Here is a 26,003-nt window from a genome sequence, read left to right on the forward strand (position 1 = left end):
ACTTTATGATTTAAAACAAAAACAAAAAATGTGATTTATAATTCATGTTCTCAATATGTCAGAAAACTAAACAATCTTTGAGCAGATGTATGTAAAATTAGCTTTTGCAGTACACAAACAAATTGACACGCATGGGTGAAAACATAAGCCTCCTTGGTGGAGGTCAACATTTATTTAAAAAATGGACAGTTCATCAAAGTTAATAGCTGTTGAGGTTCTCCTAAGGAGCAGGTGTGAAGGGCTGCATCACGGCACAGACACAAATTGAAATGTGAACTGACCCCAATATTTGATGTAGCAAAAGATTTAAAAAACGGAGTTATCCAAAATTAGCAGCAATCGATCATTAATCCCAGTGAGCCACCTCAACATTTTGAATAACAACAGAAAAATGGAATGACCGTGGACACAAAGCGGCAATAAAATGCATTAAATGTGACTTTGTGTCAAAGATGTAAGCTCCAAGTGGCTCTACATAACCAACAACGTGACCATTTCAAGTCAGCCAATCAGTTCCATCTTTCCAGTGGATCTAAGGCATTACCGTGATTCGAAATTTAGCCCTGAAAACGAGCTGGAGCAGCTTTATGGTTCACGGAGATGACTTCAATTGCCCTTTCGCTTTGATCGGCCAGTCGGTGTGTCCGGGGTGTGGCTTAGCGAAAGGTCAATTGCAGGGTGAGAAGGAACACCAACAGACCACACAAGACATGGGCGACCTTAGCAAAACAAAACTGTCAATGCCGGCTGGTAAATGCCTCAATGTCGACGAGATCGTAGCGTTTCTACAGTCAAAAAAACAACCACATCGTGACACAACAAGTTCCCTTTTTTTTTTTTGCAGTCTCTATTTGTCGCTGTATTATATAAGTGCGCCTCTAGGCCTACTGTGAGGTCATTTCTTTTTTTGGAAGTGTAGGTATCTGCACTATTGCATTTGTAAGGACAATAAATTAATTGCATAGTTCATCAGACCTTGGACAGGATTAGCGATGTTTGGACGGAAGGTGTACAGGATCTATTGACACAGTACCAGCTGTGAACAGCCCACTAAAACTGCTTATTGCCTGCAAGCCTTTTATACAAAACTGAATCTGTGGATGAGGTAAGTTTGTTTTTAGCATCTAAACCTTAATGCTACTTTTACACTATGTTCTTGGCAGCCATGGCAGCCCCGTTTCAGGACGCTAAGGACGAAACGGGACAGTTGTGTCACAACGTGGGGGGATGGGATGGGCAAACGTGACGTGCTGTGATTGCTGTGGATTCCCGGTGAGAGGTTTAAATTGTCAAAACATTGAGAAACCTAGTCCGCCGTAGTAAGACGGGTTGAACACAAACTTTACAGTACAGTACGTAATAGGGCGTAACACAACTTTAAAGACGGTCGGCATATTTTTACAACAAAATATCACATTTGCCACCAACAACTCTAGAATTCTAAAGCTAATGTTTTTAGTTCTATTCGCCTACATTGCCCGCCATGGCAAATGCTTTATTGATGAATATGTGTGCATTTGCATTTTATGTGAATAACGCACTATTTTGCATGGTGTGGGACAAAATATCGATGAGTGAATGAGTTATTGACAGAAAACCCATTCTCAAATATTTAGTGAGTAGCAGTATACATGCATGGCGGTGCACTGACGCCGACGCTGGGGCCGCGCCATGAGCTTCATATGACTTAGCTGCGGCAATAAATGCTCCAAAGCTGCCCGCTGTTCACATTTCATCCATCAGAATGGGACGAGCCAGGATGGAACGAAGTTGGCATTTGTGGTAAACCGAGGGCCAAAATGTAGTGCCCTTTTTCCACTGCCCGTCATGGACACAGTGATACACTGTGAGAAAACCTTACAAGACTTGACAAAAAATGGCCATAATCCTATGCCGCACTATGTTTCGGGCATACAGTATTAGGCTGCCGGGAACATTGTGTAAATGTAGCCTCAAAAACAAAGAATTGATTCCAGATCAGGAGTCGAGCTCTTGAAGTTTGTAACAGACAAAACAGAAACATCTGGAAAGAAAAATTAAAGCCTCTTTGACACTGATTGAAATCAGAATGACACAGAAAGTCAAATAAAACAACAAAGTGTGCAAACATATCACAAAGATGGAAACATCTATTTGATGAACACAACACACTATCAAAAATAAAAATCAAGGTTTCTTTGAAAAATAGGATGAATCTGAAAAGCATAATCAATGAATAAAATAGAAAACATTTAAATAATACAAAAACAGCACACACACACACACAAAAAAAAAGCAATCTCAGAAGAATGCCAGTAAGAAATCATGCAAACTGCCGCAAAAAGTCAGAGCTAAGCTTTTTACACTTGATGTCCATATTTACTTTATGGATTAGACAGTTTGGCTGAAAAACAAGTGGAAGACTGGGAGATGTCAGCCTTTTTTTTTTTTTTTTTTAATAAAATGATCCAGGTGTAAAAAATGCACCAGTTGTGATGTGCAGGCAGACAGTCAGAATATTAAAAAGAGATGAGGGATTACCGTACTACGGAACTCAAGGTGATTAGTACATCAACTGTTCTATGTACAGGCAGCTCTGTGTGGAAAGCAAATGTATTCACTGGAATGATTTTAATCAATGTTGCTCTTCTCTCTGTAATCAAGCACCGTGTTTACAGGAATTGTCTGATTGTCTAAAGCGTCGTCGTAGATGGTTGCATCTGGAAATGACTTGAGAGCAACACTTCCCTGTCTCTTCTGATTATGTTTCATAACTGACTAAACTGCCACTGTATCATCCCCCTACTCGCTCCAATTTGAGGAGTGTTATCTGTCAAGATTGTGAGTGAATGGCTCTTTAAATGACTCAATTTGCATTTTTTTTAAGCTTTTGTGTTTTACAAACATTTAGGGAACAAGAAGCGAGAATCACACCCAAAACAAAAATATGTACAACAAAAAGGAAACAGAAAAAGTCATATCATTGTAGCTCACAACAGAACAAAACACGTTTGCTTGAAATGTGTGTTTATCAAAATAGAGTTGCCTACTTCTGTCCATCCAAGCGCCATATAGCCTGACATTCACCATCTTTATCAGACTGGAGTAAAAGTGTTGCTTGAAAAAAAAAAAAAAAGTGTCCTTTCTGTGTAACAGTCCATGCTCTTCAAAAGAGAGATCTGACAACACAAATGTGGCTTTTAGAGATGGAAAAATAAAAGGTAAAGTATGCATATTGGCAAAGATTCCAACTTACTGTTGTCTTCACTTGTTATGCTGGTAAGAGTAGCTTGTGTGTTCAGTGGGCGTCTCTATTGCAACAGGCTGTTGGACGGCACTTTCCTGAAATGTAGTAAGTGGATATGAGCCCCATGAGGGATTGTTTGTAGTAGCGTACACTTCCAGTATTGTATGTTGGACTCACGATGTGTGCTTACCTCAACTGAGATGTTGGTGGGAGGCACTTGGGTGTACTGGGGAACGTACGTCCCTTGCATAGATGTGTTTGCAGGCATGTACTGAAAAAGATCAAGACAGGATGGCTTCATTGCTAACTGTATACAGTGGCGCCCTGAAGTTTGAACACCCCGAAAGCCGACAGCCAAATACTTGGTTACTGTACTTAAAGACCCTGTAAAGTGAATTCAGACATTTGTTTGTAAATATACGTTTGAAGATAATTGCTGAAAACGTGAAAAGACTGAAAACTATGTCGTAGTAAACTGTGTAGCTATAGCATTAAACGCTTGTTTTTTTTCCCCTTCAGTTTTCCTGATTCTTTTTTGGGGCGTGGCTAATGAGCTTAGTGACACGCTTTGGTGTCCAGCATGAGACACTATAAAACAACTTGAGTGCTTTTGTTTGTATCAGCTTGCAGTTAGCTAGCTAGCTATGACTATACCCCAAAAATCCATCTTCGCTTCAGATAATCCGCCGGTGTGGCTGCTTTAGAATGCCTTGTTGTCGGCCATTAGTGTGCACGTCACAGAGAGAAAGCAGAACAGCTTAGTCATTTCTTGTCTTTTTTCTTTTTTTTTTTTTTTTAACTCTGACGTGATTCATGTGGACCAGGGCTACGGGCTGGCATGGCCGCTTTAGAGCACCTCCTTGTCCCGGCGTAGTAAAGCCCCGCAATGTCCCCGGTGGGATATATTCCAGCCACTGGAGGCTTTTATTGTCATGGCTAAAACATGTAGTTATGTCTAGGCATAAGAAAGATGCTAAACAAAATGCCATCCCTTTTTACAGGTTGTAGTACAGGTGCTGTGTATGATTGACAGTTGATAATTTGATGGGGCGGGGTTTTAGCACATTCAGCAGCGTTCAAGAGCAGAGACAACGGCTAGATTTTTCACCATTTTCAAGCCTAATTGTATCCATCCATCCATATATTTCCCCTACAGGTTATCCTCACTAGGGTCACAGGTGTCCTGGCACCTATCTCAGCTGACTCTGGGCGAGAGGCGCGGTGCACCCTGAACTGGTTGCCGCCACACATAGACAAACAACCATTCGCACTCACATTCACACCTAGGGGCAATTTAGAGTTTTCAATTAACCTACCATGTATGTTTTTGGGATGTTGGTGGAAACCAGATTACCCGGAGAAACCCCACGGAGGCGCGCGGAGTACATGCAAACTTCGCACAGGCGAGCCCGGAAAGGTGATTTAAGAGAAATATATAATTATTTGAATACTTTTAAATATACATTTAACACATACATGTAAAAAATACATACATAAAGAGTGTATTCATGCATGATTTAAAATAAACTGTTTTACTTACTTTACATACACGTTAACACTTTATTAACCTTATCTACGAATGTACTGACCATTCAGTCCGTTTTACAAATCAAATGTGGCCCTTGAGCAAAATGTTTGCCCACCCCTGATTTACACGTCACAATGTTGTCTACACATCCCAGTGGACCTGCAAGCCAGATGGATGCTGACTGGTGGGAACGTGACTGAATGTGGTTAACATTGCGCAGATTACTGACTGTGCCGCTGCTTCCCAGTGAGAGGTGGCTGAGCTGCTGTGCCAGTGGCCCCATCATCGACGTGGGCTGGATGGACATGGTGTGGTCCATCCCTGGCGTCAGGACTGCTCCCTTTAAGAAAACAACACAATTGTGTTCTTGCTTACCAAAAGCGTAAAAAAAGAGAAATTGAGCAGGTGGCAGATCAGATATGAGATACTCACAGTGGGCGGCATGATGTATGACTGGTGGTGTAGCCAGGAGGGGTTATGTACCTAGCAACGAAGCAAACATAAGAAATTGACCACTTTTGAAAGCTGACACAAAGCACAAGATAAGCTGCCTTTTTTTTTTTTTTAATGGGAGCGACTTTCCATAACCGCTTGCTTATGCGTACCTGGTAGGCGGACACAGGTGAATGCATGTAAGGAGAAAGGGAAGTTGGCCCGATCATCCGGTTGGGAGTGATGCTGTAAGGAGAGGAGTAGAACCTACAGAGAAAATAGAGTTTCTAGTCAACACACCACGAACCCAGTCCCATCGGAGTGTGCCCATGCACACTGTTGCTTACTGACCCATTCTGTAAGGCTGTGCTGGGGTCGTATGTGAGGGTCATTCCAGCCTGGAGGGAAAATGAGAAGGGATAAGTGCAATAGAGTGATTCTCAAACTAGTGGTACACCGGCTCTCTTCAATACAATAGTTCAAGTTCAAAAGTGCGCCGCCTCCTGCCCGATGATAGCTGGGATAGGCTCAAGCCCGCCCGCGACCCTGGTGAGGAGAAGCGGCTCAGAAAATGGATGGATGGATATTTTAAAACATGTATGTACAGTAAGTACAATTATTATTCACTTGCAATACATTTGTTTAACCTTTATTTATCCAGTTAAGGCAACTGAGAACAGGTTCTCATTTGCAATACCGACCTGGCTGCAGACAGCAGATAAAACGAAGCAAATTTTAAGCATTAAGCATTTGAATTGAATCATTCATTCCAAGTACAGTTTTTTGGATGTTCCTACATTTAAGTGCAGTATTAATGTTCAAACCGTGCATAATGTTACAGTGGCTTACAATAACATCAAACATACTAGGAATCAAATCTGAAATATATATAATTGTAGAGTTGAGTTGTTCTTTGAGTTACAGTTGTACATTGCAACATGTCTATTTTCTTCCACACAGTACATATCTCCACCACAATAGATGCAAGCACATGCATTCACCCTACACGGTCAAATACATGCACAAATGAAATTCAACACAAACATGCCCACTGTCATGGTCTGTGTTTTAGTTTAGATTATATTTAGTTTTGTTTCATGTTTTCCTGTGTCCCATGTTTTTCATGTCTTGTGTGCTCATTTAGCTATTGTGTCCACCTGTTCTCGTCAACCCTCTCCCTTGCGTCAACCAATCAGCTCCCTCCAGCCACTCGTATTTTGTTCAGTTGTTGCTTTCAGTCTGGGTTGCTGCATTGTCGTCTGTTGCTCTAAGCCATGTTTCCCAGATCGTGTTATGTTTTGCCATATGCCCTCACAAACATTTGACATTTTACTTCTATAATTTCATCTCGTTGGTGCACAGTACACACAAACTGTATTACAATATGTACACTTGATTGGCATGGATGATTATTTACAAATCAATATCAATAATGAACATGTCACTTTTAGCCTCCTTTTAATATCTATATTAATATACACTAACTATACAACTTCTAATCATTTTTTCTTCTTATCGTGTAGTACACAAATCTATCTAAGAGTCACACTTTGGAAAAAGGAACTCACGTTCTCTCCATCTCTGGTCCAGCTTCGTCCATTTTGTAGATATTTTCCTTGACTCTGACGCTTCTTCTGGCCTCCATCAGCAAATTTACACAATAAAGGCTCTGGTGGAACTATAACCAGGACATTGAAGAATGTTTTATTAGAAGAAGTACTGAATATGCACGTCTATGACGGTACAGCCCCAAATTATTCATACACAAATTTGAAGTTACTGTGAACTGTAGTACATTCTCTTTTTTTTGTTGATTGTTCTCTTTCTTTTGTTTTTAATTTTTAATTTCTATTTATGGGTTACAAGTCTTTTCATAAAAATATTTACAGTAATTATGACTTCACTTTTGCATTACCATAAGAAAGAGACTAATGTATGTTCCGAACAAAGAAAAAGATTATATTTCCTAAAACTTGTCAGGGATAATTTTCAAAATGTCAAAAAGAAAAAAGTAAATGGCAAATATTTTCACCATCACTTAAGACAAAATATCTTTTTTTTTTTTTTTTTTTTTTAGGCCAGAAAATTTGGTGAGGTCGAAGACTACAAATTGCCCATAGGTGTGAATGTCAGTGCGAATGATTGTTTGTTTATATGTGTATATGTATAAGCGGTACTGAAAATGGAGGATGGATGAATACAGTGCCGTGAAAAAGTATTTGCACTCTTTTCAAATTATTTTGCATAGTTTCCCCACTTTGTTTAAGATCGTTATTCCCATGTAAATATCAGACAAAGATAACCCAAGTAAACACAAAATCCACTTTTTAAATGTTGATTTTATTTATTCCGAAAAAAAAGCTATTCAAAGCTACTGTACCTGGCCCTGTGTGAAAAAGTAATTGCCCCCCCCCCTTGTTAAATCATTAATTAACTGTGAGTAATTACATTTTTTGGAAAGCTGAATTCATTTTCACTGGGCACACCCATGACTGATTACCTCCAGACCTGTTCAATCATAAAATCACGAGAACCTGTCTGACAAAATGAAGTTGGCCAAAACATCTCAAAAAGCTGCAACAAAATTCAACAACAGATGAGAAATAAAGTAATTGACATCTATCAGTCTGGAAAGGCTTACAAAAGCCATTTCTAAAGCTTTAGGACTCCAGCGAACCACGGTGAGAATGACAAAGACATGAAACAGTGGTGAACCTTCGCAGGAGAGGCCAGTCTACAAAAACTACCTCAAGAGCACAGCGACGACTCATCCAAGAGGTAACAAAGGAATCTAGGGCAACCACAAGCCTCAGTTAAGGTCAGTGTTCATGACTCAACAATAAGGAAGAGACTGGGCAAAAATGGTATCCATGGCAGAGTTCTGAGGCGAAAACCAATGCTGACAAAAAGAACATAAAGGCTCATTTTACTTTTGCGGAAAACAAAAACCAACAAACAAAAAAAAAAACATCTGAATGATTCTCAAGACTTTTGGGAGAGTATTCTATAGACTGATGAGACAAAAGTTGAACTTTTTGGAAGGTGTGTGTCTCATTATATCTGATGTAAATTTAAGGTAGTGTAATGGTCTGTGGCTGCTTTCCAATTCAGGACCTGGACGACTTGCTGTGATTGATCCAACCATTAATTCTGGTCTTTACTAGAAAATCCTGAAGGAGAATATTCAGCTGTCACTGATGGTATAGTGGTGCATTTGCCTGACTTCGGTACAGCCAACACGGGTTCAGTTCCCACTCAGTGACGGTGTAAATGTGAGTGGTTGTCTGTGTCAGCGACTGACAAAGTGTAGTCCGCCTTTCACCCAAAAGTCAGCTGGGATAGGCTCCAGCACCCCGTGATCCTGAACAGGATAAGCGGCATTGAGAATGGATGGATGGATGAATATTCATGGTTGGATGGATGAATATCAGTTTGTGACCTCAAGCTGAAGCGCAATTGGGTTCTGCAGCAGGACAACAATCACCAGCAAGTCAACTTTTGAATGGCTTAAAAAAACTAAAGGTTTTGGAGTTGCCTAGTCAAAATCCGGACTTGAATCCGATTGAAATGCTGTGGCATGACCTTAAAAAGGTCACCCTCCAACACCCTCCAGTGTTGCTGAATTAAAACCAAAAAAAATGGAAGTGTGGACCAAAATATCTCCACAGAGATGTGAAAGACTCATTGCCACTAACAGATAATGGTGATTTGAGTTGTTGCTGCTAAGGCTGGCCCAACAACTTATTACTTTTTCACATGGGGCCAGGTAGCTTTTGAATAGTTATTTTGAATCCCCCCCCCCCCCCTCCTTAATAAATAAGATCACCATAGTTTCCCCACTTTGTTTGAGCTCATCCCCAGAGAGTGGAAAATGTCCTTTTCAAAAAACAAATAAAAACAAAACAAAACAAACTGTCCCCTCAACACATATTGTAACACAAATCAGTCACCTGAAACTCCAGGTGGAATCTTGATATATTTTCCATTAAAATGCTGGATGATGGCCTCACATTTCTCTGTTGACTCCATCCTGCAAAATAAATAAACACATTAACGGAACCTCGCACCCCCATTTTCACGGTGGATAATAAAAATGATCATCAAACTTTGACACCATTCTAGGTGCAGACAAATAAGCTTCTGTTTAGGACAATATTTCCAAACCTTTATTGGGTCCAAGCACAAATTTGACATTGAAAAAAATATCTGGATCTTTGAGACATTTTCATGTGTCAATGTTTAGCGCACGCATGGTGACCAAGCCGGCTGTTTTTTTTCCTTTCTTCCCGACATGATGAAATATCCAGAGTATGTACCTGGCAAAGCCCACTCCCCGGCTGATTCCATTGGCGTCCCGCAGGATGCGCGTGGAAATGGCCTGACTGAAGGGCTTCAGCATGTTCTCTAGCTCCAGTTCATCCATGGAGAGCGGCAGGTTGGAAATGTACAAATTGGTGGGGTCCTGCTCTTGTTGCTGAAAGCAGAGGCCAATGAGGAGTAAGAAAGGGCGACAGAATCACAACAGTGACAGAAGTACTCGACGGAAGCTACCAGAGAAATTGTAAATGTTACACTCGAAATTTCCTAGTTTGAAGTGTTCTGTAAAAAAAAAAAAAACGATTAAAAAAATGACTGCTTAGAAAGGACGACAGAAACAAAGAAACGCACTATAACGGGGGAACACTGTATTACAAAGAGGGCAGACTAATGTGTAGGACTGTCCTCCTAAAAGGATCAAGAGCACAGGATCCAGGTAATGATATCAATGCAGAATTAGTTTTAGTTTCTCTTCGTCCACAGATGATCTAAAATCCTTTTGTGCTATGAGAATCAGTTGAAAATCACAGCTGGTACAGTTTGGAAAAAGAGCTTTGGAAATGACCTGAAAAGCCTCTAAAAGCACTATGGGGCTCTCATCATTTCTGCATCAGGCCATTTTTATTTTTTTGTTTCGGAGGTGGTAAGTTACATCCTGGACAATCACACTGCAACAAAGGATTCACACTCTGTACATAAGTTAAAGTACAGATACTTGTGTAAAAAAAAAAAGACTGGTAAAACAAGAAGTACCCATTCAACTCTTTTACTTTTAAAAAAAAAGTACAGACTGAAAGGTACTTAAGTATGAAACTAAAAAGTAAAAAATACATTTTACAGGCTGTTTTATACAATTCCTGTGTTGATGACTGTTGATGGAACAACAGTAAAAAAAAAATTCTACACACAAAATAGTTTTCCTCTTTTTCTAACTTGCATCGTGTTCGTACTGAGAAGAGGAAGTATCACTGGACATAGCTTTGCTTTTGCTGTAACAAAAAAATGCTAAATTAGCTCCTGATAACAACTGAAAAAATACACCTTACATGTATGTGTTTTTTTCAGATTAGACGGAGATTTGAACACCAGAAGAAGCTGATGCTTCTTCTGGTGTTTGTAGTTTAAGGAGTAGAACGTACAAATATGTTATCAAATGTAGGGAGTACAAGTAACAAGTCTTCTAAAAATACATAATCAAGTACAGATACCTGAAATAGATCAAGTATTTACACGATCAGGATTTTTGGGGCCAATCAGCGATCAGCGAGTTTAAAAAAAACGATAACCAATCACAGATCCGTTCACAAGATGGAGGAATGTGTCTATTTAAACGACCTGTTCATTTACTGTATATACTTGTGTACTTAATTGCTCCAAAAATTATATTTACAATAAATAATGTATCTTTGTTCTTCTATTTATGCCAGTGAGGCATAGTGACAGACAGAACAAATGAATGGTCTTCTATTAGATGGCAGGAAGTAAGTACAGTAATTAATGTATCCACTTTTTGTGACATGACAGAAATAATGGGTGCTAACTTACTGCCATTAAATTACTTTATTTTGAATTATATGACTTCACCCACACCGAAACCTCCGAGCATGACTCGACAGAAGGGCGGCATGTTTACGTCCAACCGTTCGTGCTACCACTAGCTTGCTAGGCTACATAACGTTTTGTTGCCTGCTTGCGAGCCGTATCGTGTTCAAAGTACGGGAACATACCTCAAGCAAACCTTAAACGAACGTCCTCTCCTGTCCTGAGCACCGGTGAACACCAACACACGTTTTCCCCCATTTTGTCCTTATAATACAAAGTCGGCGCGCTCCACTCTTGTTGTCGTCGCCACGGTAACGGTACCGCGAGTGTATCCAGTCGCATTTGAGTTGACAAGATAAAGCCCAATGATCTTAAAAAACGGGACGCGGGCCTATCGGAATACAAGATTTGATTGCAGTAGTCTTACATTGCAATCGTGAAAGAGCAAATTTGTCTTGTAATTTGATCAGGGCATTACGTGTTGCCTGTCTCGGACGTGTTGTTTGTCCCAAACTGCCGACATTTTAATTATTATTTTTAAGTAACTTCATTGGCCGTCAGATATTTACAGTACTACATCAAAAGACACACGACAAGGCTAAAAATAGACTAGCTTTTGGATTCAAATATACTGTGCACACGGCGAAATGTCTTTCGCGGAGCCGATCAATCGGCGAATTATGACATTAAAGCCGATCGGCCGATACCGATCAGCCCGATAAAATCGGTGTGAAGTCTAATTTATACTTTGTTACTTCCCACAAGTGCATGCAACCATGCCTGTGTGATAACGCGTGATGATCCTGACCTTGAACCAAAGACCCTAAATAGTAGGCAGCTTTGTTTTCTTGTGCGAATCGCACAGCGATGCTGTGGCAAAACTTCAAATAATAAGAAAATAAACCTACTATCCAATGCGTTTAACTTAACAAAGCAGCACAATATCATTAAAGATAACGTGTAGGTGTGTGCGCAGCCCTATGACCACAATGCATATTCATTATCTCCGACTGTAGATGGGATTAAAATTTGTAAACGCAGTGCGAATTAATTTCCATTCCATTAGTAATGCATGTGTGACAGCTGTGACCTGCGGTGAAGGTGAGTCCCCGCACCCACCCTGGCACGCCACCTCCTCCTGCTCCTCCCTTCAAGACCATGACAGCGAAAGCAGAGGAGAGCCGCTGGGGTTTTCAAGCGCCAATGAGCCCGAGAGTAATCTGACGCAAACATAAGCCATTTTGTAAACACACCGTGAAGCGGTGAGTGAAAATCAAGTTATTTTGTGAGCGGGAAAGAAGCCGTATGAATGTCAGTGATCCAGCTTAACGGCAGATCGGCTTTCCCAGGGTGTGAGCGATGCATGTGGACGTGAGAGAGTGTTATAATCTGTTTGAGGCAAGGCCATTGAAATATCTGTGCGGTTCTCTACCGCTCGTCCTCTGTGAGTGCGTATGTGTACGTGTTGACAGGGCGGACGACTGGGCACTGGGCCCTGCTGACTGGGGAGCTGCTCAGACACTGAGTCAGATGCCACCAGGGAGAACAGGCAGCTCCTTTGTACAGGGAAACGCTCCCCATAGCGCTGCCACCACTATGAAGCGTGACACACACACACACACATATATGCAAGCACGTCATACACAATTGTACATATGTGCATTCATGTGTTTGTGTGCCCACGTATTCGACTGTGCATTAATACCCATAAATACACTGGCTGAAGCATACACCCATGCACGTCAATGTGAACGCACATACGCATGCACGCGCACATAAGCGCTGGCTTAATTGGCTTTTTGTTGTTCAGCATGGCTCGTATACGACAAAGAGAAAAACAGGAAGGAGCCTGATGCAGCTTGGGAAAATACTATTTATGCACAAAGATTTTTTTTGGACACTTATTCATATACATTGGCACTTTGAGATACAAGATTCATTTGTTCCGTCACCACACTTGTAACCAGAGGTGGGAAGTAATGACGTACTTTTACTTGGTTACTGTACTTAAGTAGATTTTTCAAGTATCTGAACTTTACTTGAGCATTTATTTTTATTGGCAACTTTTTACTTTTACTCCTTACTTTTTAAACACAAATATATGTACTTTCGACTCCTTACATTTTAAAAATGAGCTCGTTATTTTTGAAACCCCTTAAAGTTGGCGATGACTCGACGTCAAAGGCAGAACGCCGAAAAAATGGAAACCGGAAGTAAGCAACTGCATCGATCATAGTCGTCGTAGATACGACACATTGTGTCAGCCATGTGCCTACGGCAATGCTAACCTGGTGGGGGCAAAGTGTCAGTACAGTTCATGTTTGTGGGTGGTACGGTCGGAAATAGCAGCATGCCTGCAGATTGTCCTATGGACACAACTGGGAATATCCTTTCATTGACAATAATATATTTTGGCTCTTTGTTTCGGCACGGTGGTGACTGGCTAGAGCGTCTGCCTCCCAGTTCTGAGGACTGGGGTTCAAATCCCGGCCCCACCTGTGTGGAGTTTGCATGGTAGGTGACTGAAGTCTTCAATTAACCTACCACACATGTTTTTGGGATGTGGGAGGAAACGCAGACACCGGGAGAACATGCAAATGGTTTCACAGAGGCGGGGCCGGGATTTTAACCCCGGCCCTCAGAACGGTGAGGCACATGTGCTCACCAGTTTTCCAACCGTGCCGCCTAAAACAGTTTAATATAATTTAAAAGTCATCTTACATTACCCTTAAGAATAAAAGGCTTAGCCTACACATGATTTGAGTTGCCAAAAAATGCGTATGTAGTACATGCCCACTGGCCAAGACTCCCCATAACTTCCACGAGTAACTCAGGCTAAACTTAGCTCCTCCCGAACATACAAAAATCATACAAAATGAGATGTACCACAGGAAAAAAAAAAAAAAAAAAAAACACTAATAGGTGAGTTTGTGATTAGTGAGCAAATGTGCTTGGGATTACTTTCATTAATTTTTCAGGGGTTGGGTTGTACCCCTGAGTACCCCTAAATATGAACTGCTTTCTCTAACCAATATAATTTGGGACAATTCTATGCTTTTAACAATTTAGGAGAAGGGCACCATTGGATGAGTTTAGTGTGAAAGAACCTGACCCTACCTCAACCCTGTCAAACACTCTCTCAGTAACCATTGACCTCCCTCACAGATTTTTGTTTCTGGATGAATGGACAATCGTTCCCACATTGTGACAGCTGCAGCCTGCACCTGTACATTCTTCCATTTTCATTTCCTAAGCGTGCAGCGATCACATGTCCAAATACTTTTTTTTTAAATAAACAATAGTGTCCAAACTGTTGCTAACATTTAAAAGGACGAATAAGACTTTCTATAAGTCTGCTTAACAGATTGCAGGTAGTAAGAAGAATTATTGACATAGCCAGTGAAGCTGGTACCTTGGCCATCTGAGCCTGCACGCCCACTGCCTTCAGTGCTGTCACTGCCTTCTGAGCCGAGACTGGACTGTCAAAGTCAACAAAGCCATAGCCTGCGAAAACACAATAAGATATACAGTACCTTCAGTAACAATCCATACTGCGGCATATATGTATAATTTTAAGACACGAGTAGCGTTAAGTGTCACTCAATAAACACTTGTTAGCAATGTACAGTGAACATGCGGGGAACATTATTAGAACAGAACAAACTGCCTTACAGAGAAAGCATAGAAGCAATATAACTTATTAAACTATGATTCACTTTGCTTCTACATAATATGTGTTCGTATTCATCTAGCCGGGATGACCTCTGTGTAACCTGCAGTCCGCTCACATTTACACATTTCTTGTATACACAAGAGTAAATGTTCCCATAAACATCATGTAGAGCAAGCAGTATGTCTCTTAGCTCATAAAAGGGGGGGGGGGGGGGGGGTGGGACTTTAAGGGGTCTGGATCAATGTGAGGAAAGACAGTTCATATTTTAACATGAAATATTTTGGAAAAATTCACTAAAAAGATGATTACAAATTTAACAATAGATGTAAGATTTTTTTTTTTTTTCCCAACCACTGGTCCATTTTCACCTTTGCACTTATTGGTTGTCTTGTCCAGTATAGCCTTCGTGGATACAATTTTCCCATAGCTGGAAAAACAAGAAACAGGAAGCCTTATTTCATTCAATCAAATATTCACATTGTAAAATAGTTTCCAGTATCTCTCTCTCTAGGCATGTGCATGCAGTGTAATATGATCCGTCTCTCCTGGGCTGTCCTGCGCAATGCTGGCTCTCTGCCCCTTTCTCGTTCCACTCAGCACCCTCACCCGAGGCAGTGTCATAGCCTTCACTCGTATCCATCAACAATGCACCACTGCCACATTCCATGTCCACTCAAAATACATCTGATTAAGCAATATTTTACTCAAGAAGAACTGTGATGTCATGTTTAATCTGGCAAATTCGATAGTAAGTATTTCTTTTAGGAGTAACCCATACGGAAATGTAGTCAGATGTCCATCCCTAATTAAGGATATTGTCACGTGTCAATGAGAAATTGTTTAAGTGCTGACCTGTATTATTTATATGACCTGCTGTGAGGCATGACTATTTCATGGTTTATTTCCAAATGCAAGCCATACCCGGCTACTGCACTGACGACAATGTCTTCTTAGATCTTCACAGAGCCATGCAAATACTGTTGTTGAGTGCTTCCCATTACGACTACCGGTAATATTTAGGGTAGGAGGTGCCCGCTGACTGAATTTCGCTCCACCTGATGCCGAGTGGAAAAGAGGGGGCAGGAGACTCAGCCATGTGTGAGGGAGGAGAGTATCCAGAGATGAGCCCGATGTCCATCCACAGTCAACAACCAACAATGGACCAGAGCCACAGTGCAGCACCCAGGGATACAACTGCAGGCCAACCCCCATCCACACTTCTCATGTGCCTACACAGAATGAGTGGGGGAGGGGAGCTGGACTCTAATTGTATGCTCAAAGTTCAGCAAAGTAAGTCTAATTCAATACCGAACACATCACCATGTTGTTACACAATAAACAGCTATAATAATATTCATGAATATATTCCTTCCAGTAAATGTTATTGGAAACATAATCCTCTTTGAGCCTAGTCATGTAAGGGAGTTACACTGGCTCTAATGTGCTGCGCTAAAAGGCAAATTTCATGCAGTGATTTTATCAGGCTCTGTAAAAGCAGAAATATGAGAACCATCCCCACAGAACAGAATACCACCTGACCCACAAACTGAACCCAATTCAGTCCAACCCCTCTGATTCTCTCCATCCACATACACCTCCCAACCCCCTTCATGCCTTTGCCGTGTTTGTCTTTCCCTTTTCCCCTGGGCTCGCCGTTTCCTGTAGGGTTGGGCAGCCTCATGTGAGCCATATCTTCCAGACAGCTGTAAAATAGCAGGCCTCTCCCTCCTCCCTCCCTTACTTACTCCAGCTCCCTCACTCCCCTTTCCCTCCTTTTCTCTCACTCTTCTCCTCTCGTCACATTTTCTCTTCTCTTCTGGTTCTCATCACCAGGCTCCAGTCCTCAATTAAACTTGCATGGATCATTCATCTCTGCCATAGTTGTTTTAATGACTTACACTGGAGCTCCAACAAACATGTCCAATTGATTGCTTTATACTGCTATTTGATGTCAGAGCACTCTTTGAAGACTCCCAGAACATCATGTGGCATTTAATAGAACTTAGAAGAAGGGCAGAGCTGGACAGACAATAATATCATCCAACTCATACAAGTTTAAATGTAACAGGAAATCATTACATTCAGCGAGACTCAAGTTGTTGGAAAGTTTGCAGCTACAACAAACTGAGTGGCCTTCACGCCCCCCCCCCCCCCGCACGTCATTACGGGAACAAACTTTTCCATGCCAGAAATGACTGCAACAGTGAGTTTCATCCTTCATAGCTCTTTCACCTTCAACTGGATTTTTCCATCCAAATGTACTGAGCCAGTCATCATCTATCTGTGCATTCAGCCATCACTCGCTTCTCTGTTCCTAATATCCTCAGCTCCTCTAATCTCATTCATGTGTGCCCAGAGAGAGATTCATTGGGTGCACGTTTAGAGTTTGGATAAATAGTTTAGTGGGTGTCTTACGGCTGACAGAGTTTGACCAGATCCTGGTCTGTGGTTCCGGGGTGGAGGCCACGGATGTACAGGTTGGTTTTGCTCAGCTGCTCCCCGCCATTATTGCTGCTGTTGCTGCCATTGCTGATGGTGCCGGTGTTGCCGCCGTTGCTGTTCGGACTTGGTGGAGCCATCTGATGATTGGAGGGAGACACATATGTCTGCTGGAAAAGACATTTAGACATTTAGGTGGTGTAGTTGGATTTATGACCCTCCACTTATGCACTATATTACTTCCTGTGCAGTGCATACAAGGCATATAGAGCCAGCAGTGGCTGGAAAACCTGAGGTTGGCTAATAAACGCATCCAAATTTGATCTTAAACTCATAAGTGAAGTGCAGGGTTGTAGACAACCACAAAGTATCCCACCAGAGACATCTGCATTTTCCAGTAATCTAGTGGACAAAAGCAATTTGGGTGTAGCTGTTGGCAGAATGAGAAAATGACACTTTAATCAAGCCTTCAATGAAACTACAGTGGTGCCTCGAGTTCCGTGACCAGGCTTGTATCTCAAAACACTCGTATCGCAAATCATCTTTTCCCATTTAAATGAATGGAAACCCCCCACCCCTAAAACACTAAAATTGTACTCATCAGTATTGTTCTGTATAAAAACACACATTTGCTTGCCACATAACCTGCATACAGACACGGTGGACGACTGGTTAGCATATCTGCCTCACAGTTCTGAGGACCGAGGATAACCTGCATACATGGAAAATGTGAGCACAAAACATGACTGTATCTAATGTATTGTCCTTCCATATTGTTCTTGTTCTGTGGAGCTTACCAGACAAGCTCAACGGCGCGTTACCGTCACCAAATGATATTGTACTTCCACTGGAAGAAAACCAATGTGAACTGATGGTGGCTGCAAGTTGTGAGGTTTGCTGCTTGCTTAACAAAAATGTATAATCTCGTAGGATAAATCAAAGCTGGTACAAAATGCTGCAGCGCAAATGCTGACTAGACAAAAATAAAACATCACATTTCTCCTCTGCTTCCTGTGTTGAATTGATTTTCAAATCCTTCTCCACACCGAACCGAGCACTAAATGGTCAGGTATCTGAAAGTCCCTGTAAAGTGAAAGTAAAGATGTTTTGTAACCAGGCCCTGCTCAACTGTCAATCAGATACTGCTAAGTCTAGCATTTTTCTTACGCTTACACACGCTGTGAAAATATATCCGCTTAAAGCCTTTCGGCGGGCCTTCGGCTGGATATATCCCACCAAGTCCTCGTAGGGATCTCCACACCCTGACGAGAGACGCTAGGCTCCAGCTAGCGCTTTCCGAAGGCTCTTCGGTCTTGTGTCCGTGTGTAGATCCACATAACGGAGACACTTCAGGGGAAGTCAACTGTTTATGAAACACTGCGACACATGTCCTTCAGCCTGTGCCTCGCACTACATGACAGACAATTGAGGGCCTGATAGTTATATGCCCCACAATGCTTTGCGTTCCAACATATGGAATAACTAATACAAAATACATAACACTTGGAAGTTTAAATAACGACACCGTGCTCTTCTGTAAATACGTAGATCCAGGGAAGATGCATTTTCAGTTTTGTAAGCATAGCTAGCTAGCTAACCACATGCTGTAGTGGTAGACATAGCGGGAGAGGTGGGACTAATGCCAGACAAGTGCGTCACTGGGCCCCATTTTAGCCACACCAAAAAAAAGAAAGAAATTAGGAAAATTGACATGGTGAAAAACAGTTTAACAGTACCGTATATCTCCACAGCTCAGTGCTACATAGTTCTCAGTCCTTGCTAGTTTTTAGAAATCATCGTCAAACAAAGTATAATATACATTTAGAAACATATCTGAAGTCACTTTACAGGGTCATTAAGGAGCATGTGTTGCCTTATCAACCCACTAGAGCACAGGTGTCAAACTCAAGGCCCGGGGTCCAGATCCGGCCCGCCACATGATTTTACGTGGCCCGCGAAGGCAAATGATGTGTTTCAACTTCCATGATTCTTGTTAAAATCTGTACCAAGATTTCAAATTGTCATATTTCATAAGTAACATTGAGCTATCGCAAGGATTTTTGTGTTACCAAATATGAACAATAGTTTAAAAACCCATTACCCTTGATTTCCGATTCCAAAACTAGTTTATAAATTTCGGGTGTAATAATAGGATGAGGTGATTCGGCTGTTAGGCTGTTACAGCTGAACAGGACACACACAAAAAAAATGATGAGGTGATTAAAGATTTGAGGAAAACCGTAACTACAATGTGGCCCGCGACAAAAATGACTTTGACACCCCTGCACTAGAGCATTGCTTCTCAACTGTTGTCACTGTGAGACCTGCATTTTTCGATTGTTGCTAAGTTGCGACCCACTATTTCAGAAGTTAGGAACAATAAAGAACATGTATTGTTCAAAAACAGCCTTTGAAAACATCAATGAACCAATAATGTTTGAAGTCAAGTTTGAAGTACCTTTCAAAGCACCCCATTTAGGTACTGAGGATCTACATAACTGTACGTTTAAAATTTCCTATCTTGGCACTGGTCTCTTCTTTTTAGGAAGGTGCAACATCAATAGTTTGTCTTTTTTTTTTTTTTTTCTAAAGGAAATGAAGGCTACAGACCAAAGCAACTGTCACAGTTTTAAGAATCTGAATGATGTTTAAATTTTTTTTACTACCTGTCCACGACCCACCCAAAATGACTCCACGACCCACTTTTGGGTCCCGACCCACCAACTGAGAATAACTGCACTAGAGTACGATACTCCCAAAATGCATGCACATTCACTTGTGGTTCCCAGAAACTGTAAAAGCAGAATGGGTGGTACAGCGGTCACATACCGGGCTGTGTGTAGGGAAGAGACACCTGCTTCATGATTAATAGTAGCCATATATCAGCCCTTTTTGTTGAAGCTTAAAGTCAAGGCTGACTCAGGCTTATCCCTCGTGTGAGGAGCGTTATCCTGGACTTACTCTTGACTAAAGATTTCAATCAAGTGTCTATTTTGTCCAATTCTTGGTTCAGCAATTGTTGTTAGTAATGTCAATTAAAATGACTTTTTTTTTTTTCAAGCATTGAACATCAAAGACGATCAGCTTTTGGCAAAAAGACAACCACAAAAACATAGTTAGTGTTTTAGATGCATTTATATGCTTATTTATAACGAGTCAAACTTGTTTCTAATGTAAAAATGAAAAGTGTATGCAATTCAAACTGTCTGGAGTTATTTTCTGCTCTTACACTTTTATGTTGTGGGTAGGAGCAGTTTTTATTGCAACAACTGTTTGAAATAGTTGCAGTGGAATGGATACTACGTGCAGTGAGATCTGTGCATTGTTACAACGCATCCAGGACATTGTTCTTGAAAACAAACATTTGTATGTGGGGTTTTGTGTCCTGTGATTGACTGGTGACCAGTCCAGGGTGTAGTCTACCTTTCGCCCAAAGTCAGCTGGGATAGGCGGCAGCTGTCTGCAACACTGAGTGGGTTAAACAGCAAAGAGTGGATGGTGGCATGGGTTCTGTGTTAACATTTTCTTTTTTGATGAAGTGACTTTTCGTAACTAAAATTTGAACATACACAAGGACAGCTAAAAACAATGAATCCAAACAAATATGATGCTTTCCGATCCAGTTACATTGAACAGATGTACGTAATGAGCTGATCTAGCATGCTTTTCAAAATCTTCTGACTAGAATTTATAACGAGGCTGCTGAAGGCCACTGCTCAAGTCCCAGACAATGAGTCCTATACCTGTCCTGTTCCTGTTCATTCGGACAAACAGTTGTGAATTAACTGCACACCATTGCAGTGCTCAGTGCCGGAGGACGAGGAGGAGGAGGAGGAACTGTTTGATTAGTCAGGGTCAGCAAGGCTGGCCTGGGAACAATGGGATGGCTTGTTATACACCAAAAGGACCAGCATATTGTTAACAGAGAGCTACTTGTCAACAGACAGACAAGCTAATTGCGACTCTCTAATTGTCACTGCTGCACATCTGAATCAATTAGTCTTTTTTTTTTGTTTCTCAGTACAAACTTACAAAACAAGAGGGATCATCCTCTACCGATGGTAGGCAAGAGTATAAAAAATAAAGTTTGTTCATTTATTATATATACTTTATAATATAAAACACAATTACAAATAAATGATGGCGCTAATGAGCTATTGGCAAGAGAAACCCCTCAAGGTGTCAAACTGTGGAGGATATTTATAGGCTATACTATGATAGACTGTCAACTATAAAACTAAACACTACTACTACTAAATTATACATTTACTGAATTAGGCATGAAGATAACTAGCTAGCTAGTTAGACACTTTTTTCACTCTGTGAGGGAAATTAGATTGTCGCAGCAGTAATATGCACAATTACAACAGAATAGGCTCAACCAACAAAGTGAAAAGAAGAAGAAGGGGGAAAAAACACATACAAGAGCAGCATTTGAGGGGAACCCAATTATTTTTTTAAAATCTAATCTAAGTAGGAAGGAGAGAGACATTTTAGGAGTTGCTTTTGGTCTGTGGGAAACAGTGGCATCCACTTTGTAGAGCATATTACTGAAAGAGACTATATTCGTACACCCCATGATTTTTCAAATAACTGACAGATTTGGTCTTGACAGATGTTCACATTCAAGTAGTGGTCTTTTTTGTTGTTGTTGTTGTTGTTGTTGCTCCCAGCTTTCCCTGTAGTTATGATTTGTAATATACATTTAGGCCACGGATTTTCTTTGTTCCTCTAACAGTGACCGTTCATTTCTATTCTGTTGTGATGGGTTATATTCGAAACACAAATCAAATTCAGTAGACACATATTTTCTTCTGACATTCATTGTGCAAAATGCTGTTTTAATATAAAATATTAATATTTATCAAGAAACCCTCCTGAACAAACAACCAAAACAAAAGACACAATAACCACACAAAAAAGTAAAGTTTTACAATATTGTACTAACATCCTTATACAGTTCAGATATGAGAGGCAACACCTGCTTTTTGCATCTCCACTCCCAACGTGGATTTATATTTTTCAACGCTTTTCACAATTTGGCCTTTTTTTCTATTTGAGCAGCCTGTGAAAATCACACAGCCCATTCATCTCCGTCCTTCCGTCTAATCTCCGTCTTGCTTCTTTAGCACCAATGCCGTACTGTTTGTTTAACCACAATCGCAGCTCCTTCCTGTGCTTTCTCTTGCCTTCACACCGACTATCAGGAGGGATGCACCTGCGGGGCCAAGGAGATGCAATCTGATGCCTGGCAAGTGAGGCCTGTCTAATAGGGATCGGAACTTGTTGGCGCTAAAGTGCTAATCCCTCTCATGTGCTTTCCAGTCAGAAGGTAGTGTCTCATTAAAAGTGCTATGTTGGGCTCCTTGTGAGAAAAGGATGTCAGCGAGTCGCATCCAACCCCACTACCCATCTGCCCCAGCGATCGGGCCTGAGCCCAGCTGCAGGTGTTTCCGACCCGTGTAAAGCTGAATGCCAAAAATGTGCCTGTACTGAGTGCAAGTTGGCTGAGTCATAGTACGATTTTATTTTGCCTCAGTCCAAAACCAGACTTCCTTGGCAGAGTTGCTACCCTCTCCACAGCACCCCCCAATCTGCTCTTTACCTGCATCGCATTGTCATCTCCAAGCATTCCTTCCATTCCGGTGCAATCTACAAATGTTTGTGTTTCTCTTTCTTTGCTGCGGGGAGCTTCTGGGGGTGAGCATGTTGGCTTTAAGATTAGGGCTCAGGCTGTCAATCGTAAATTCCTGCAGGCGTTTTCAGCAAATACAAGAGACTTCTCTATGCACACACAACACACATTCACGTACAGCTACCATCGAAAGTGATGAAGGGCCAGTCCTGCCATTTCCACAACGATAAAGGTTTATCCAGGTAATAGTTGCAGAGGGACCAAAAAAAGCACCTTTACACAAACAGTATAACCTACTTCCTAAATGGTTTGCAGAAGGAAATGATGTGCATGCAGTGACTCAAAAGGCAATTACATTTGGTGTTTTTCCTATGAATTTTTCAGACTGATATTTTTATTTCAATATTTCTTTGCACGATTTACAATCAATTCTTTGTAACAATAGGAGAAAAAAAAACTGTCATCGCTCTTTAGATGCTGACTCATCGGGTCTGAATCAACAACGCCTCTGTTGGTTGCAGTCAAGTGGTGCACGCCATTAATCAATTGCTTCAAGACGCAATTGACCTTATGCACTACAACACATTAAACACATTTCCGCTGTAAAAGTTAGACGGCATAACAGTATCCACTTTCAATATGTTACAAGCGACTGGGATGTCACCTGACGGAAAAATAACCTCTGTTGTTAATGTTTGATAACCTGGGGTTGTGTAATAGGTATAGTTAATAGTTAAGTCCTGGTACATTCCGAGGTTAAAAAGGCATACCATTTTTTGGGGGGACTTTTCTATGACGAGGAGATGGCACCTCCAGCCAACACTGCAGTGTGCCACTATGCTCAGTGTCAGTGTCAGCTTTTTAACACGTTTCCCGTGTTGTCACTATGCCGACCGGAAGTTAAGATGACACCTTGCGGCAAACGCGGAAATGTTGAATGCATAGAGCCAATTCAACCAAACACAGTAAAACTCATTTTGAATTATAATTAATAACTCTCAGAACACAACATTACTTTCATTGTTTGACGTTTTGGTTCTACTTTGTACTCGTACAGGTGTAGCTAGCGTTACATTATAATTTAAAGAACGTTCAAGCACTTCACAGCGACTATTTCTGACTGCCCCCATAATATTCAAGACAAGACAAAGAAATTAAATACGTGAACATCTTACCGGTTTTGCACCAAAACAATAAAAGGCACAATGGAGAAGATCTTACCACATATTAGTTATGTTTTTATATGCCGCTTTTGCAAAATAAAATATAACAAAATAAAAAAAACAGCAACAATGAGGATCCTTGGTGTCCCATATCTAAGTTCAATTGGAAAAAAAAAACAATGCTCTAAGAAATCCGTCTTAAACAGTGTTCCAGCATCCTCAAGAGAAGTTACAACGATCTCCGAGAATTGGTAGAATTCTCTTCAATGTGAACTAAAGTACAGAGGAAATCAAGGTAAGGGAAAGGAGGGAGGGCGGCGAGGGAGAAAAATGTGTGGAAGTTAATAGAAAGCAGAGGAAAGGAGGGAGACATTTTTTCTAATCCTTTTCTCGTCTCCGCCCTCTCCTCCGAGTCAAAGACACAAACCAGGAGTTAGCACTTGAAGCCGGATTTACAAGGCCTGCCTCTGTGCGACTTTGGCGCTCTGACAATATAAAATGTGTCCAAATAAAGTCGGGCATATCTTCTTTCAAGGGAGATGTTTGCAAAACCTCTTTTGAAGTAAGCATATTGTCTGAATCCGGGATTCCAGGAATTCCACGCAGGCCGATAAATGTGTGCAATCTGAATCCCAGCCGGCCGAGAGGCAGCGATGGGAGTAACACAGACAACGGTGAAGAGGTGTTTGATTTCAGCATTGTCCACGCCATAAATGAACGTTTCAACATATTCAATCACAGCTTTGGGTTTCAATCTTAATTCATATTTTTGACAAGCTTGTTCCATTGCATATGCAACCACAATTGATTAATAGAAATACCGGTAGACAGTACTTAACACAAAGTGGTCTTAAATCCATGCAATCCGTAGTTTAAAAAAATACCACAATTGAAAGTGTTCTAGTCCTACAAGTGTGTACATGTAACATCTTTAAAAATAGATTACAATGTCAATTCATGAATTAGTCATTTGAACAATCCAGTTTACATTTGTTGCGCTGCCATCGATCTTGCCCTTATGCTCACATGTAACGTGATGTATATTTGGAACTTTTCTTTCTTTCACAGAGCCTGCGTGCAAGCCCCTCTCGGGTATGATTAGGGGGATTGAAGGGGTGGGGCATGTCGCCAGGCGTAGAATGGCAAAGCAACAAAAAAAAAATTAAAAAAAAAATTGGCCAACTTGGGATGAATTCAATGAAAACATCACCCAAGTGGATATGACGGAATAGAAATAACATTTCAAATTAGGAAAATCGGCCCCAATGATATCGTTGGGATGAGGATCGTTGTTATTCTGGTGCGCAGTAAAGGAAGAGAAGGGCGAGAAAAAAGCGAACTGAGCCAAAGCAACAACTTAACATTCCCAATGTTAGTTTACGAACACACTGTGTCCATTTCAACACTAAAGCGCACGCGAAGCAAGCCAGGCGTGCGGTTTCAAGCGGGATCGCCTGTGGTTCACTTCTCTCAAGGACACTGCAGCTTCACTCGGCCCCGAACTGGCGCCGAGCACCGAGCAACATGACTGACATTACTACAGCAAAAAAAAAAAAAAAAAAAAAAGCAAGGTTTACCTTCTTGACGCTTTTGCCCGGGTAGCCGTTGTACGCGTTCACTCCTCCGGTCCTGGGCGGCACAGAGAGCAGCATTTTGACGCGGCGCCGTGTGCGGTGGTGGAGGGGAGAGCCGAGAGCTCAGAGGAGCCAGGCAGGCAGCTGACGTCAGCCGGGGAAAGTGAGCCAGGAGCGACGCTGCTGATTGGAGTCGCCGCTTTTCCTGGCACTCGGGCGCTCTACGCACCCTCCGTGCGCGGTTGGGATGGCGCTCACCGTGGTGCGTGCGCAGGACAACCACCCCCCCTCCCAATCGCCCCCCAAAAACAACCAGTTGGATGTTTATGGACCCATATACGTACAGTATGGAGTACTGTAACTTTAAATAAGCCGTGTGCAAAGTACAGAAACATGCACTTGTGTAAATTAGTCGTCCAGAGACAAAATGTAACTAATTGCAGCTGTAAGTGATTCCTAAATACAGTGGTGCCT

The 26,003-nt window shown here is 41.4% G+C and overlaps 1 protein-coding gene across 2 annotated transcripts; it reads right to left on the bottom strand.

The window, feature by feature from the left end:
- Positions 1 to 136: 136 nt before the first annotated feature.
- rbms2b (RNA binding motif, single stranded interacting protein 2b) lies at positions 137 to 25,772 on the bottom strand. Of its 2 annotated transcripts, none has more exons than XM_061774246.1 (14): positions 25,533 to 25,772; positions 17,134 to 17,324; positions 15,087 to 15,145; positions 14,458 to 14,549; positions 9,503 to 9,660; positions 9,137 to 9,216; positions 6,755 to 6,864; positions 5,538 to 5,584; positions 5,360 to 5,453; positions 5,187 to 5,237; positions 4,984 to 5,094; positions 3,417 to 3,497; positions 3,236 to 3,321; positions 137 to 3,158 (listed from the first exon to the last, which is right to left on the bottom strand). In XM_061774246.1, exons 1-13 carry the CDS (start codon positions 25,605 to 25,607, stop codon positions 3,244 to 3,246), a joined length of 1,227 nt encoding a protein of 408 aa, XP_061630230.1. In that variant the 5' UTR covers positions 25,608 to 25,772; the 3' UTR covers positions 137 to 3,158; positions 3,236 to 3,243. The 2 variants fall into 2 exon arrangements, with proteins under 2 accessions (XP_061630230.1, XP_061630221.1); XM_061774237.1 differs by having other exon boundaries at positions 17,134 to 17,327; positions 25,533 to 25,771.
- Positions 25,773 to 26,003: the final 231 nt, after the last annotated feature.

This window comes from Phyllopteryx taeniolatus, chromosome 1 (genome assembly GCF_024500385.1).
Source record: "Phyllopteryx taeniolatus isolate TA_2022b chromosome 1, UOR_Ptae_1.2, whole genome shotgun sequence".
NCBI lineage: Eukaryota > Metazoa > Chordata > Actinopteri > Syngnathiformes > Syngnathidae > Phyllopteryx > Phyllopteryx taeniolatus.

Coding starts and splice junctions, on each gene's coding strand:
- rbms2b (XM_061774237.1), bottom strand. CDS start 25,607: ATGCTGCTCTCTGTGCCGCCCAGGACCGGAGGAGTGAACGCGTACAAC. Junction 9,661..14,457: donor TGCAGGCTCAGATGGCCAAG/GTACCAGCTTCA, acceptor CTCTGCTTTCAG/CAACAAGAGCAGGACCCCAC. Junction 6,865..9,136: donor GATTCCACCTGGAGTTTCAG/GTGACTGATTTG, acceptor TCCTGGTTATAG/TTCCACCAGAGCCTTTATTG.